The 14,027-nt window shown below is 40.0% G+C and overlaps 1 protein-coding gene across 1 annotated transcript in view; it reads right to left on the reverse strand.

The window, feature by feature from the left end:
• Nucleotides 1-316: 316 nt before the first annotated feature.
• Nucleotides 317-14,027, reverse strand: part of LOC137294780 (E3 ubiquitin-protein ligase TRIM37-like) — a 68,535-nt gene continuing 54,824 nt past the window's right edge. Inside the window, exons 17-23 of the mRNA XM_067825894.1 lie at nucleotides 11,597-11,697; nucleotides 9,013-9,276; nucleotides 7,291-7,464; nucleotides 7,016-7,121; nucleotides 5,208-5,281; nucleotides 4,597-4,801; nucleotides 317-4,275 (exon numbers count right to left, since the gene is read on the reverse strand). Of these exons, the coding sequence (XP_067681995.1) occupies nucleotides 4,242-4,275; nucleotides 4,597-4,801; nucleotides 5,208-5,281; nucleotides 7,016-7,121; nucleotides 7,291-7,464; nucleotides 9,013-9,276; nucleotides 11,597-11,697 (958 nt within the window). The 3' untranslated portion in view covers nucleotides 317-4,241. The remainder of the gene's footprint in view (nucleotides 4,276-4,596; nucleotides 4,802-5,207; nucleotides 5,282-7,015; nucleotides 7,122-7,290; nucleotides 7,465-9,012; nucleotides 9,277-11,596; nucleotides 11,698-14,027) is intronic.

Genomic DNA, 14,027 nt, shown 5'->3' on the forward strand with positions numbered 1-14,027 from the left:
GGGTGGTTGGGTAGCCATGTGGTTAACACATCTGCTCATCACAAAATTGGGTTCTACAATTGTATTCAAGTCATGACATGAATGTCTGTCTGCTTCAACCAGCCCTACATGCAACATTACACCATACAGGCAAACAGAACTGTGTTGCACTCTTATTTGTTGAGCTTACGGTTGTTTCAAATGAAAAAAATTGGCCTGCTTGTATTTTTTCTTAATTCAATATAATTCAGTTGTGTCAGACCTTGGATAGCTCAAAGCGTTAATGTTTACCCCTTCAAAAATGTTTGACTGTATGTAATGCATTAAACACAAACAATTCTGTTTTTCTACAACTTTATTAGCAAAACAGGATTGATGCCATTTGTTCTTACTCTTCAGTTTGGCAAACTGAAACGATGGACTTCAAGTTCCTCTAGATGTCTAGCTTGAGAGTATCTACACAGATTCGTATGCAGACTGGTATTTGGGTTGGAGGGTGAATTAAAATGCGAATTTTGTAGTAATCTCTCAAGTACTAGAAGCAGTATTTTCATATGTTTCCATAAATAAAATGTGGACATCTGTGGTCAACTACATTTAAAACATAACATTCAATCAACAACTGGTTGGAATGCTGTAGACATCTCCATAGCACTGACACACGCAGCTCTTTTACTCTCTTACATAATATAGACGAGCAGTTCTCATCAGACAGTTGTGAGATGCAATATGTTGAATATGGTTCTGAAAGATGTGGCCAACTCAGGATTGCAGAATCGTATCTTACGTGGTTCGCCAGATGTGTAAACATAAATATTATAATACTAGGGTTTCTGCCATTTGATCTTGATGAACATATCTTGAATGCTGGCCAAGACACTGAGGTCAAATGTGATACAAACCTTGTGATTTAGCTAGTACTAATCTTTGAATCAGCAACCCTCAAGTCACATCAGATAAAAGTCATCAGTTCTAATGTGGTACCAATGCTCAGGTCATAGCTGACACCATTCACCAGGTCTGACCCAGTGCAAACTATCACATCTGATCCAGTACCAGCTATCAGGTCCAACTTTGTACCAAAAATCAGGTCTGAACCAGAGAGATCTTCCACCAACCTGTCCCTTACTATTTTCAGAAATATACCCATTAACATTACCCCATATTGACCTACTTCAAGATGCCCAGAAGTATCCACAAAACTAAGACAAGCAAAGAAGCCCCCTGCATCTGACAGTGGGTAAGACATGATATGTGAAATCAACACATGGAAACAGACAATCACAGAATGATGGCCAACAGTCAATATGTACAGAAATAACATGTAGGAAACAAGAAGCTTGTTATCACATTGTTCATTACACGATGACTAACTTGGTCTCAGTCTGTTCTAGCAAAACATATCCAGTCATCTCACTTCCTATCAGTATCTTCCAGTGTAGCTGCATCTATGTGCATCTATGAAATGAATATCAACTACTCAAAACAAGCCAAGGACCACTGGATGTTCATATACAACTACAGTGAATCGGCATGATGTACATGGTCCTTAAATTCTTTGAGTAGTATTGTGACATTACTCCATATGGTGATTTCACTCACAAAATTGGGTACTGTATCTAAGTCACAATTCTACTTATGACTATTGTAAAAATATAATAAAAATAAAGATAACATGAAAGAGCATCTATTTGATTTCTTGGCAAGGTGGACAGTAGAAGTGGCAAAGAAGGGCCTTTTCAATAAATAGTTTGCTCAGAAATATGACCCAAATGATGATGTTAGCAGTTCTGATAAAATAGAAATAGTTCATAAAACGGAAAATGCCTAATCCTTAAACTTTTGAAGTTAATGATGAAAATTATTTCTGATGGTCCTTAATAAAACTAAATAGTTTCCAAAAATATGTTAAGTCCACCACGTAAAAATGAAATTTAAGCTCTCTCACTATCACATAAACTTCACCAATAACCATTATTATATTTTGAGTAACACACTATCTCATATCAGAAAATGACAAAACTAATCAATACAACATAATATCCCCAGCTGTAAACCTTGGCAACATAAGGTTTCTGTTTCTAATCTGTTCTGCAATACAAAGGCACTGATCTGCTCTAACACAAAGTATGTACATATCAAACAAAGCAAACATAATAAATATCACAGTATTCACAGCACTTCGAGGTGAGGGTACCAACCACGCTGTGGCTATGTCAGGCTGGCAGATCTGCAAGGGAGCGGGAAATCGCTTTAAATCAGATCCTAGTTTTCTCTACAGCTAAACAACAGCTCATGGCAGAAATACATTTTATGAACACTGACCAACCAATGAAATGACCAGCAAGAATTGACTCTGGCAAGCAGAATGCTGCTCCATAAAGTTTTACTGGGCAAGGTTTATACAGCTATCTTCAAATTTGAATATTGAACAAATAAGTAAGTGAAACAGTTTGGTTTTACTCCACTTTTGGCAACATTCCAGAGAGAGATTTACAATCCTTGAAAAGCATTCATCACAACCTGCCAATTTCCAGTTGGAGGAAAGTCACATATTTCTACTGAAACCTACCCCCTACTCCAAGACATTGCCACTACAGAGCTGTATACGTGAACGAGTGACAACTGTCAAACCATTCTGTCTCCATGACAAACAGATCTAACTGAAATTGAGGAATGGAAGAAATACCAAAAGTGACAATCATTACTTTCTGTAGTTTAAGGTATTGAATTAGAGCAGTCTTAGTTTGGTCTCGTTCTCCATTCACAACACAAATATATCTACAAAATTTTCCCAAGTTTTCTCCTAGATTGAAAACTAAGCAGTTCCATTTGGCCAAGAATTTCTCTATGGCTAACTATCCTCTGAATGGGGAACATCATATCTATTCTCAGCTCTGATTGGCTGTTAAATGATATGACTTTCTCAGTAAATAAAATACCATCAGATTCATGGCTAATGCTTTCAGGACACAGTAGGCATATTTTGGGGGTATCTAGGTAATAACATAAAACACTTTCATCCGTTTGAAAAATACTGAACATACCATATACTTGAGGTGAGAGACATACCAGAGAGGTTACACATTGAAATACCATTAATACAAGATTGAACACTTAACTGAAGCTGGTCCCATACAGTGACTATATGTATTGTAACCTCAGTATAATGTGTTTGTTTTCCAGCAATTTGACAGGGTCTGTAAATGATCAAGTCAGGGCCAGATGATCAAGTGACAGTGAGTGAGCTTAGTTTTACGCCACTCTAAGAAATATTACAGCTATATGGTGATGGTCTGTAAATAATCGAGTCTGGACCCGACAATCCAGTGATTAACACCATGAACATCACAGTTAGGATACAGGCATCAGTGTCAGCTTGATTACCTGTCTCCATCAGTTGTATTTACCGCAAACATGACTGTGAAGACGTTTTAGTAGTATATATGGAATGGCAGTGTGGAATCGCATTGTTTCCCAACTACACACTCTTTGTATATGATGTGTAACAGTTACAAAGTATACAGCACTTTAAGTTAAATATATTGACCAATGAGAGATCACTATTTGGTAAAATTTATATATCATATATTTATATGATGAACATACTGAGGAGAGTTCACTAGGAATATATCGTGTATAATGCAAAATGTTTGTACATAAAATTAACAACTCATGACGAAATATCAGCAGGACATAGCATGCTACTGGAATGAAAACTTCTTTTTGTCATTCACTCTTTGCAGTAGTGTTATGTTCTTTGGCTGTAATGTCACTCGTCACATAACACAATAAAATCATCCATACTGTCGAATCAAAATATGCAAGCAATGGCAAGTATTTTAAATGCTATTTCTAGTAATATTTTGCCAATAATTCCATATTCTCTCTCATTTTTCCATGTCATAAAAATATGCCAGTATTTCATTTTCAGTTCAAAATGACCTTGACAAATAATACAGCCAGTGGTTGATATGTCGATGAAATATTCACGATGTTGATGAAGCTTCACACTTTGGGGGGGGGGCAGTTTGTACCTAAAAGCTTCCAGACAAATATGGAACTACTTAAACAATGTTATTCAAGCTCAACATTCTCTGCAGGAAGTTCTAGCTCTGTTCCACGTCATACCTCCCCTGCCGCCCCACCCCCCGAAATAATACAGCCTTTTGTGTGGTCCACTGTAGCAATGTTGTTTGAGATGGCACATGCTGACTGAGGAGACGACATCAAGGATGTACAAGATACATTTGAGGCTGACATCATACAACAGATGGGTCATCAGGTGGTTCAGCTCTGAAAACAGATGAAGATAATCTTGTCAGCTGAGTTATGTGCAGGAATCATTCCTGTTACACAATGGTGCAAGAATCTGTACCAAAATGTCTCAATCACAAGTTGTTATCAATTGTTTGATTGGCATACTAGAAGTTGGTGTGTCAAAACTGAAGCCACCATTTCATGGGTAACAACTTATTTTTACTGCCTAGAGCAACATTTTGATGTAGAAGTTTATACTGTTATCAAGCTAAAGGCTAAAAGCTTGATAACAATGTAAGAATCAACACTGGAGAGTCGCCATCTCCCCAAACTGTAGTAAAGGTCCCAGCCACTCACCTATCTTTGCTGACATTCTGTGTACTGAACTCTACTTGAGGCCCTGCTCCACCTGATGAATTTCCATTGGGCGAGTTGCGACCAACGTTCTGGTTACTGGCCCCATCCAGATGGTCTGGAGTGTTGCTGTCTGGTGATGTGGCAGAGTTGTCCATCTTCTCCATCTTGCTCTTCAGGTAGTTGAATGACCAGTTGTGACTGGACACTAAAACGACGAAACCATTCTATACTACAGAAACCATTCCTTACAACAGATTTGTCTTTCTGGTAAACATTCTTAGACTGTTGCCAAGCAAGAAAACTGCCACATCATTATGAAATAAACAAACTGTCAGTCATAAAGTATATATCTTGAATTAAATGAAAGCTGCCTGTAAAAGATCAAGTAGCGACTGACTAACTAGGAATTAAATTTGTGAACCACAATGAATGCATGCATGACACAGACAGTGACATGAAATCCTGCCTTTTTCATCCACAAAGAAATAGTAGTCACTTAGCGGGCATGGCCCATTTGTTTCAATTTACAACACAAATAACTAGGACCTATCTATCAGTCAGACTATGACAACTCTCTAGCCATTTGTTGAACAAGTCAGCAATAGGATTACCTGTGTCTTTTGTACTTGAGATCCCCTTGACTGACGCCACCTTCCTCTTGTCGCCCTTTTCACTCTCAGGTTTACTGAAAAACAATGTGTCAGAGACTGAGTCATGGAGTACGTTCAAGTGTGAGTAGGTGAGTTGAGAGTGGTTGCTTGTGTAAGTGGTTGGTTAGTTGAGTGAGTGAGTGAGTTTAGTTTTACGCTGCACTCAGCAATATTCCAGCTATATGGAGGCGGTCTGTAAATAATCGACTCTGGACCGGACAATCCAGTGATCAACACCATGAGCATCGATCTGCGCAATTGGGAACCGATGACATGTGTCTACGAAGTCAGCGAGCCTGACCACCCAATCCCGTTAGTCGCCTCTTACGACACCCATAGTCGCTTTTTATGGCAAGCATGGGTTGCTAAAGGCCTATTCTACCCTGGGACCTTCACAGGTCAGTTAGTTGAGTGACTGGCTGAGTGGTTGGTTGAATGATTGGCTGAGTGGTTGTTGAATGATTGCTTGAGTGGTTGGTTGAGTGGTTGTTGAATGATTGCTTGAGTGGTTGGTTGAGTGGTTGTTGAATGATTGCTTGAGTGGTTGGATGAATGATTGCCTGAGTGGTTGGTTGAGTGGCTGTTGAATGATTGGTTGAGTGGTTGGTTGAGTGGTTGTTGACTGATTGGTTGAGTGGTTGTTGAATGATTGCTTGAGTGGTTGGTTGAGTGGTTGTTGAATGATTGCTTGAGTGGTTGGATGAATGATTGCTTGAGTGGTTGGTTGAGTGGTTGTTGAATGATTGCTTGGGTGGTTGGTTGAGTGGTTGTTGAATGATTGCTTGAGTGGTTGGATGAATGATTGCCTGAGTGGTTGTTGACTGATTGGTTGAGTGGTTGTTGAATGATTGCTTGAGTGGTTGGTTGAGTGGTTGTTGAATGATTGCTTGAGTGGTTGGTTGAGTGGTTGTTGAATGATTGCTTGAGTGGTTGGATGAATGATTGCTTGAGTGGTTGGTTGAGCGGTTGTTGAATGATTGCTTGAGTGGTTGGTTGAGTGGTTGTTGAATGATTGCTTGAGTGGTTGGATGAATGATTGCCTGAGTGGTTGGTTGAGTGGTTGTTGACTGATTGGTTGAGTGGTTGTTGAATGATTGCTTGAGTGGTTGGTTGAGTGGTTGTTGAATGATTGCTTGAGTGGTTGGATGAATGATTGCTTGAGTGGTTGGTTGAGTGGTTGTTGAATGATTGCTTGAGTGGTTGTTGAATGATTGCTTGAGTGGTTGGATGAATGATTGCCTGAGTGGTTGGTTGAGTGGTTGTTGACTGATTGGTTGAGTGGTTGGTTGAGTGAAAAGTTGATTGTTTGAGTGATTGAGTGGCTGATTGGTAGATTGCGCAAGTGATTCATTGAGTGGTTGACTGAGTGAGTGGTTGAGTGAGTGGTAGATTTAGCAAGAGAGTGATTAATGGAGTTAGTGGTTGACAGAGTGGTTGAGTGTTATTGGGTAAGTAAGACTGGTTCGAATTGCTTTCAGCAGCATCCAGTCACTTACACCACATAATCATCACAAAACACATGGAACAACATTTGGAGATATCTATTACTACTGCCATGACATCAAATTAAAGCTGAACAAGACAAAGAGAATTCAGAATATACCCTAAATCTTACTAAGAACAAGCATTAGATATTCCTCCTTTCATGGTGCCAATTGAAAAATTTCAAAGTACCACAGATAGTACACATCTACTGAGCATACGGCGTATGATAATGTGTTTTCTCTATGGCCCATGATGTGTAGAGTTATTGGACATGTTTCCTGTACCTAGATCTCGTGTTGGCAGCTCCTGTTCTGTCCAGGCAGAGCGTCAGGTCAGGCAGGTTGCTCTCTTCAAGGGTGAAGTCAGCCAGATTGAGAGACAGGGACTCATCTGTAAAACACAAAAACTACATCAACCACATTCCACACTATCAACTATGGGAACAGCTCACTGCTCTTTCTATCTTTGTTCCGAACACAGCTACAGACAGTAATCTTAAGTTGCAACTATATTTTAATAAAAAAAAATTTTAATAAAAAAAAAGCACCTTCTCACATACCGTGTGTGATGGCAGGAGCGTTGAGATCTACAGCCGAACCTCGACGAGAGTCTTCTATCTTCTCCTTCTTATCAGAGATGTTGCTCCCAGAGTCTGGCCGGGACACTGTCTTCTCGTCTAATGAGTTCCGCAGTGGCTGTACTATAGCACTGAGTGGGTTTTTGTTCTTCTTGGCTGAAACACAACAGAGAGGACAGTGTAACCTCATTGTTATGATGGGGTAGCCTAGTGGTTAAAGTGTTCGCTCGTCACACACCGGGTTCAAAGACCTGGATTTGATTCCTCACATGGGTACAATGTGTGAAGACCATTTCTGGTGTCCCCTGCCATTATATTGCTGGAATACTGCTGAAAGTGGCATAAAAGTAAACTACAGTCCGGACCCCGATAATCTGTTTCCTGCCATATCCGAACAGTAGCTGGCTGTAACCAATCCTGTTTACTGTATAAACTCATTACCTGTTGATTCATTAATCCGATGCTTCAGTCTCCGTATCCGGATGTAAATTAGTGGTAACAGATTAGCTAGTTACAAATGGTTTTGCTTCATTAATCCGATGGTACATCAAAAAGGTTCGGATAATAGCCTTACCTTGTGAGCACCTGCAATTAGTCTTGGCCTTCAGCGGCTGACTTCAATGGTAATTGTTAAGTGAGGTGACACTTTTGAGTTGAGCATGTCATTAGTTTGTGATTTTATTCAGTTAATAGGTTTCACTTTTAGTTAGTCTGAGTAATACCTGTCATGTTTCCTCGCTGTATAAAATATCGATCGAGTCAAAATGAGGTCAGCTGCACTTGACACCTGTCAGTCACAATGGCCCACCCCTAAGCGTAAACGATGTGAAATTACTGCCGCACAAAAAGGAGAAATACAAAGAGAAAAATCCTAAAGCCAGTTTTGATCTCATTAGTAAACATTTTGGTCAAGAATTCGGACACTCAATCGTACATTCAGAAACCAGCCGTTCACTGTCATTGGATGAAATTGTATCTATGGTCACAATTGCCGACGACTCTGAAGATTCTGACGATGAGTCCGAACCAACACCACCTCCTACTGTCAGCCAAATGAGAGCTTATATGGACTCTATGATAAATCATTTTGAGTGTTGGAGATGACAAAAACTTGGAGACAATGATCAACATGAGTGCGTCTTTCAAGTCACTCTCCAAACAGACTGTTATTGGAGCTTTCTTTCAACACAAGTGAGAGTCTGAATTTTGATTGGTATGTGTAATACTATGAATAATCTATCCAGACATTCCATTGACTGATTGTTATGTTAATATTCAAGTTGTTCTGTCTACAAACTGTAATGAAGTCATTTGAGATATGTATACTTTTGTATGTTCTTGTCTCAGTATGTCAAAGGGAAGTAACTCTACTGAAGTAGGGTTTGCACCAATAGTCCGTATGTTTCAGTATCCAAACATTTTTAATGAAAAAGAGAAGTGTCTGGATTAGCGCGGACTGACTGTAACTCATTTTAAGGCTACCATAATCTGGAATTTTCAAAAGGGTTGATATTCATGCAATTCAACTTCAAATACTTAACAGAAAATACAGTTATGGTAGCATCTGTTTAAACCTCTTTCTGATTCTTTGAAACAGGTATTGTGACTTTCCAAATAAATATATGGTTTTGAATGCTGGTTATTGTTATATGGGATCACGATGACCAACACCTGACATAGACTTCCTGTGTAACAAGCACGAACCTGATCTGTACTTCTTGGCTTCAGTTTCGCTGGTGACAGCGGAGTTGGCGACAGCAATGGTGGTGGCAGCAAGCTCAGAGAACCTGGCATGAATGTGCTCCAGCATGTCGTCTGTTGTGGGAGTAGAGTCGCCTAGCAATGGCTGCTTGTCCTTACGGCTCCCTTTGTTCTTGTTCTCATCCTTGGAAAGATTCGTCAGATTCCACTCAGCCTGGATTCCCTCCAGGAGGTTCTGCACTGAGCGGGGACTATCTGCCAGACCATCTGTTGGGGGAGCAAGTCAGTTCTCAATCATTCAAGGCAAGGGGCATATAATTACAAAACACATTCCGTGAAAAAAGTAGTCATAACGTTGCAATGTCAGAACAAGGAACAGGGGGGTTACAGCTTTCTGAGAAAGGAGATGTGCCAACTGTTAATGGGGGAAGCACATTTTCGTTTGAACAAGAGTTTCAATGGTCTTTCAATAAATTTTCAGGGCCCACTTGCACAAAACAATCTTAGAGCTACAATTATTGTTAATCCTTAAGATTGTGACCTTAGGCTTCGGCTACAATCGCCATCCACTTGCACAAAGCGATTGTAGGCTAAGATCATTGTACGTTACAATCAAAACTTACAATTGGTTGGAACCAGTTTTAAGGAGCTAAGAAAACTCTGTTTTCTAACAAAATGGCATTCAAGTTAGTGTCGGTTTCACACAAATAATTAGCTTTATGTTCAGAGATTGCTTTTAAATTGCATAAAAGTGTGTGATTCGCCTCGACACTTCAATAACATGGAGAATGCAACATCGATTTATCGTGAAAATATCGTTATTTGCGGTAGTGATCAACATCATTTTTGAGTTGATATCATAAAGTACAATTCACACCAGATTCAGTGTTGGAAAAAGTATGAATACCACACCTTTTGGATAATCGAAGAAAGGATAGTAACTTGTCTGCATACGATTAGCAGTAGCCATGACCTTTTCAATAACTCAAGGGCAGCTAATCTTAGCTTTTATGCAAGATGGGAGTGGTTTCCCTTTGCATATTATGCCGTTGCTGTAAAATCTGCCATGTTATGTTGTGACAGATCTCCACATATATTTCTTTTCAGTCATAGTCGTGTCAACGACTTTGTCATGGTTTATCATTACAATAATCTACAGTTGGATAGCGTACAAAATTATGTTTCTTTCTGATGAGAGACAAGAGTTTTGATCTATGCATTTTAAATATAATACAAGTATTCTTCAAACAGGAAGATACACTTGTTGAGGTATGTGAAATTTGCGTAAAAAGTAAAAAATAATTATCAACAAAATAGCGTAAAGCAATTAACATACTGTGGATAAGTATTTAACAACACATACAACACGACCAGATGCGAAACTCAGATTCACTGACAGCCATTGACAAATCATGGTACATTTAGGTCTTGTATCATAAGGAAATTTTGTTTATAATTTATATTATCTTTCAATTTTCATGATTACTAGGTCAATAACTCAAAACCCAAATCTGTTCATGTATTTGTTTGGATTTAAATATTTTCATAAAATGTGATATTTCTGTGGTTGCAGTATCACATTCTTAGTTCATAAATCATATTACAATGTAGGAAAATTAGAGAATAACCCATGAAATACAAGTTATCATATATGCTATCTTCCACGTTATCATTACAAAGACTTATGGGTATTTTTTTGTTTTGTTTAAATGAAAATTCTGCAAGGTGTGATTAAGGAAGGTATGTCAGTTGTGTGCAGTAGCCAGTGTCACGTTTTATTTGCGCAGCATGCTATGCGCTCTTGCAGACAACTGTCGAGTTTAAGAAATTTCTACTGCCAACGTTTAAGAGTTCGATCTTAGTTAAGATCGCTATTTCAAATCCGTGCTATCTCAAGATTGTTTTTGTGCAAGTGGATTAGCGCACTTGTACGGTGATTGTAAAGTTGATTGTAGGGGCCTAAGATTGATTGTAACTAAGATTGCTCTGTGCAAGCGGGCCCAGGACAAAAGGGGGGCTGTGCAACTATGCAACCCCACCACACCCCTCCCCACCACGCCCCTCTACCTATGAGTAATGGGCACTGAGCAGTTTTCAGACATATACTGGAGTCTTTTCTGGATCCGAGACAATCAACTGGCATCATAAGAAATGACCCATGCTATTGATATATAATTGACACATAATGGTCCATGAACGCTGGATTTATTACACTATTCCACAGAGATACAACACAATAGTTAAACATGGATGCAACACCAAAGTACAGTGTCCTGAACTTCTCTTAACACCAGGTACAAGTATTGCCTTTTGGTATGGTGCAGTCTGTTGTAACTGCATATGGATTACAGGGTGCCAGCTGTCCAAACTTGGGTACACAAACATGCATCAAAACACAAGGTTCATGACATAGTACTTGTGTAACAACTCCTATTGCATGACACATAAAGCATGGGCATCTACTGATCATTCCACCACTTGGGATCAATAACTTGATGTACCTCTAGGCAAATAATTTATCCACTAGGCCACAGGGACAGTCATGTTTATGATGAGAAAGGTCAGGTGATCAATGTGAAATACTAACCTGAGCTACCAGAAGCAGACATGGAGGACAGGCCCCATCTATCCAAGTCTGTTGTGTGGCTTTCTAAAAACTGTAGTAATACTGCTTCATCATCTTGTTTCCTGGAATAGAAGGGAAGAGACAACTTTTTCAGAAATCTAACAAAACATCTGCCAAGGAGACAAGTGTAGATGAGTTGTCTCCCTTTGATCTAATGATTACCAACATCCAATTGATTGTTTATACTGACAATGTAACTCTGCATCAAAATTATAATGCCTCATAACAAAGCAGTGGACCTTAACCCCCTGGATGCCGAGTTTTATTTCAGACGCACATTTTCGTAAGGTTTGAAAAGTGAACGTTGTCCGAGATTTGCACTTGCATGGTACTGGATCTGTGTACGGCTGTAAAATTGCTCAGAAATGTAGATTCTGAATATTTAATTTCCTATCAGTTGGTATAAATATAACTGCAGTTACCTCAGGGGTTTGAGAAATAGACACTGCTAAAAGTTGTACAAAACTTTTGTGTGTGTTGAAAAACAGTAAATTTCTCTGTTTTTTATCGTGACCAATAAAAGCACTCTGCTACGATTTTTTTAATTTGGCATCTTTACGGAAAGTGTGAGCGAAGAAAATACAGCTTGATATCTGAACGACACAAGTGTATATGAAATGGATGTATGTGCTAATGCATAACGTCATACTCACAAAATAAAAAATGACCTGCTTTAATAAATATCAAAAATCAATTTTTTTCTATGACGTCAAACGTCGACAGAGAGGTCATGCATGTATAAAGATAAGGGGGCTATGGTTTACATTAGGCCAATGTAACTCACATCACATGGAACACAAGTTGCTGTGGATATGGACAGTATATTTCCGTTATGTTTTGCTCACAGTGAACCAAACTATTCCAATACAAAGTTGAGAGGATACCTATTTTTAAACTTATCCTATCTCACGATTTGCACTTCTCTCTCTTGCTTCGACGCTGAGTGGAACGAATTAGAACTTTCCTGTAGGCCTCTCTTGTCCATATGCCCGTGTTCCCTAAGCTGCTCTCCTTACTGGACGGGTCCCTTAGCGCATGCAGAGCATGCAGCATGCTCCCCTATCTACCCACGTGACTACCTCAGAGAGATCATTCTTCTTCTTGTCACACGACAGAGTGGACGTATCTTAGTTCTTGTATAGAGTTTGAGTTGTTTTGTATTATGAGGAAAACAGATCCTCCGAACAAGAAGCGTAAGTTTTGCGCTCAGTGTAAAACTATTTTTTCTACTTTGGACCCACACATATCGTGTGTTGATTGTGTGGGTCAATGTTCTTGGGAGAAACGTTGTGAGAAGTGTGCAGGTTTATCAACTGAAGATTTCAAGGCTTATAAGCGGGTTTGTGCTCGTAGGATTGCAGATAGAGCTAGGAATGCATCTGCTGACCAAGGCCCCACTCCTACCAAGAAACCACGCCTGGATCGTCCTACCCTCACCCCTCGCCGTTTGAAATCCCCGCTCTCCGAGGCGGAGGATTTTTTGGACGCTTCTTCAGATTCTTACCTTTCGGAAGATGTTCGGAAGCTTTTGGGGATGCATTCTTCACCTGGCTCAACGTCTCAGGTCGGCTCTAGGGTAGTTGTTATGGATAAACCTTTAGTATCTACTGTCTCCCCTGATCTGCGGTCTACTCTCTTGGTTTCTAGGGCCTCTGGTTCGTCTCAAAACGTGACAACAGTCGCTTCGGTTCACCGATCTGCATCACCTGCATTACAAAATAATTCCGTTTCTCCAAGTCATTCAAGGCGATCACGTTCGATTCATCGATCTGTTTCGTCGGAACGTTCAAGTTCTAGTAGGTCTAGATCGTCTGACAGGTTTGTCGCGAATCCATCTCGTAGATCGACTGAGCGGTCATGTTCACCCCAGCAGAGTGGCGTTGGTCGTCAGTCTGTTTCTATTGATCATACTAAAACACGTATTGATTCAAATGGTGGCATCGGCACTTCCTCCCGTTTGGATTCACGGGAATGTCATAGCCGACGCCTTGTCTCGTCCCAAACGGCCGTCACCAACAGAGTGGATGTTACTGCCTCTGATATTTCAGTCAATGATCTACCCCATATCTCAACCAGAAGTAGATCTATTCGCCACTCGGTACAACCATCAGCTTCCAAGGTTCGTATCACCTAGTCCAGATCCTCAGGCGTGGGACCACGATGCGATAGCAATATCTTGGGAGGGACTGAACGCCTACGCGTTTCCTCCCCCGGCTCTACTTCCCAAGGTTGTTCAGAAGTTACTTACAACCAGCAAGATTCGTCTGGTCTTGGTTGCACCCTTTTGGCCAGCAAGAAGTTGGTTCGTCGATCTAAAGCAATTAGCAGAACCGAATCCAGTACCGCTACCCGCCCGCAACGACTTACTTCGTCATCCTCATTCAGACGTGTA

Source organism: Haliotis asinina, chromosome 1 (assembly GCF_037392515.1).
Source record: "Haliotis asinina isolate JCU_RB_2024 chromosome 1, JCU_Hal_asi_v2, whole genome shotgun sequence".
Lineage (NCBI taxonomy): Eukaryota > Metazoa > Mollusca > Gastropoda > Lepetellida > Haliotidae > Haliotis > Haliotis asinina.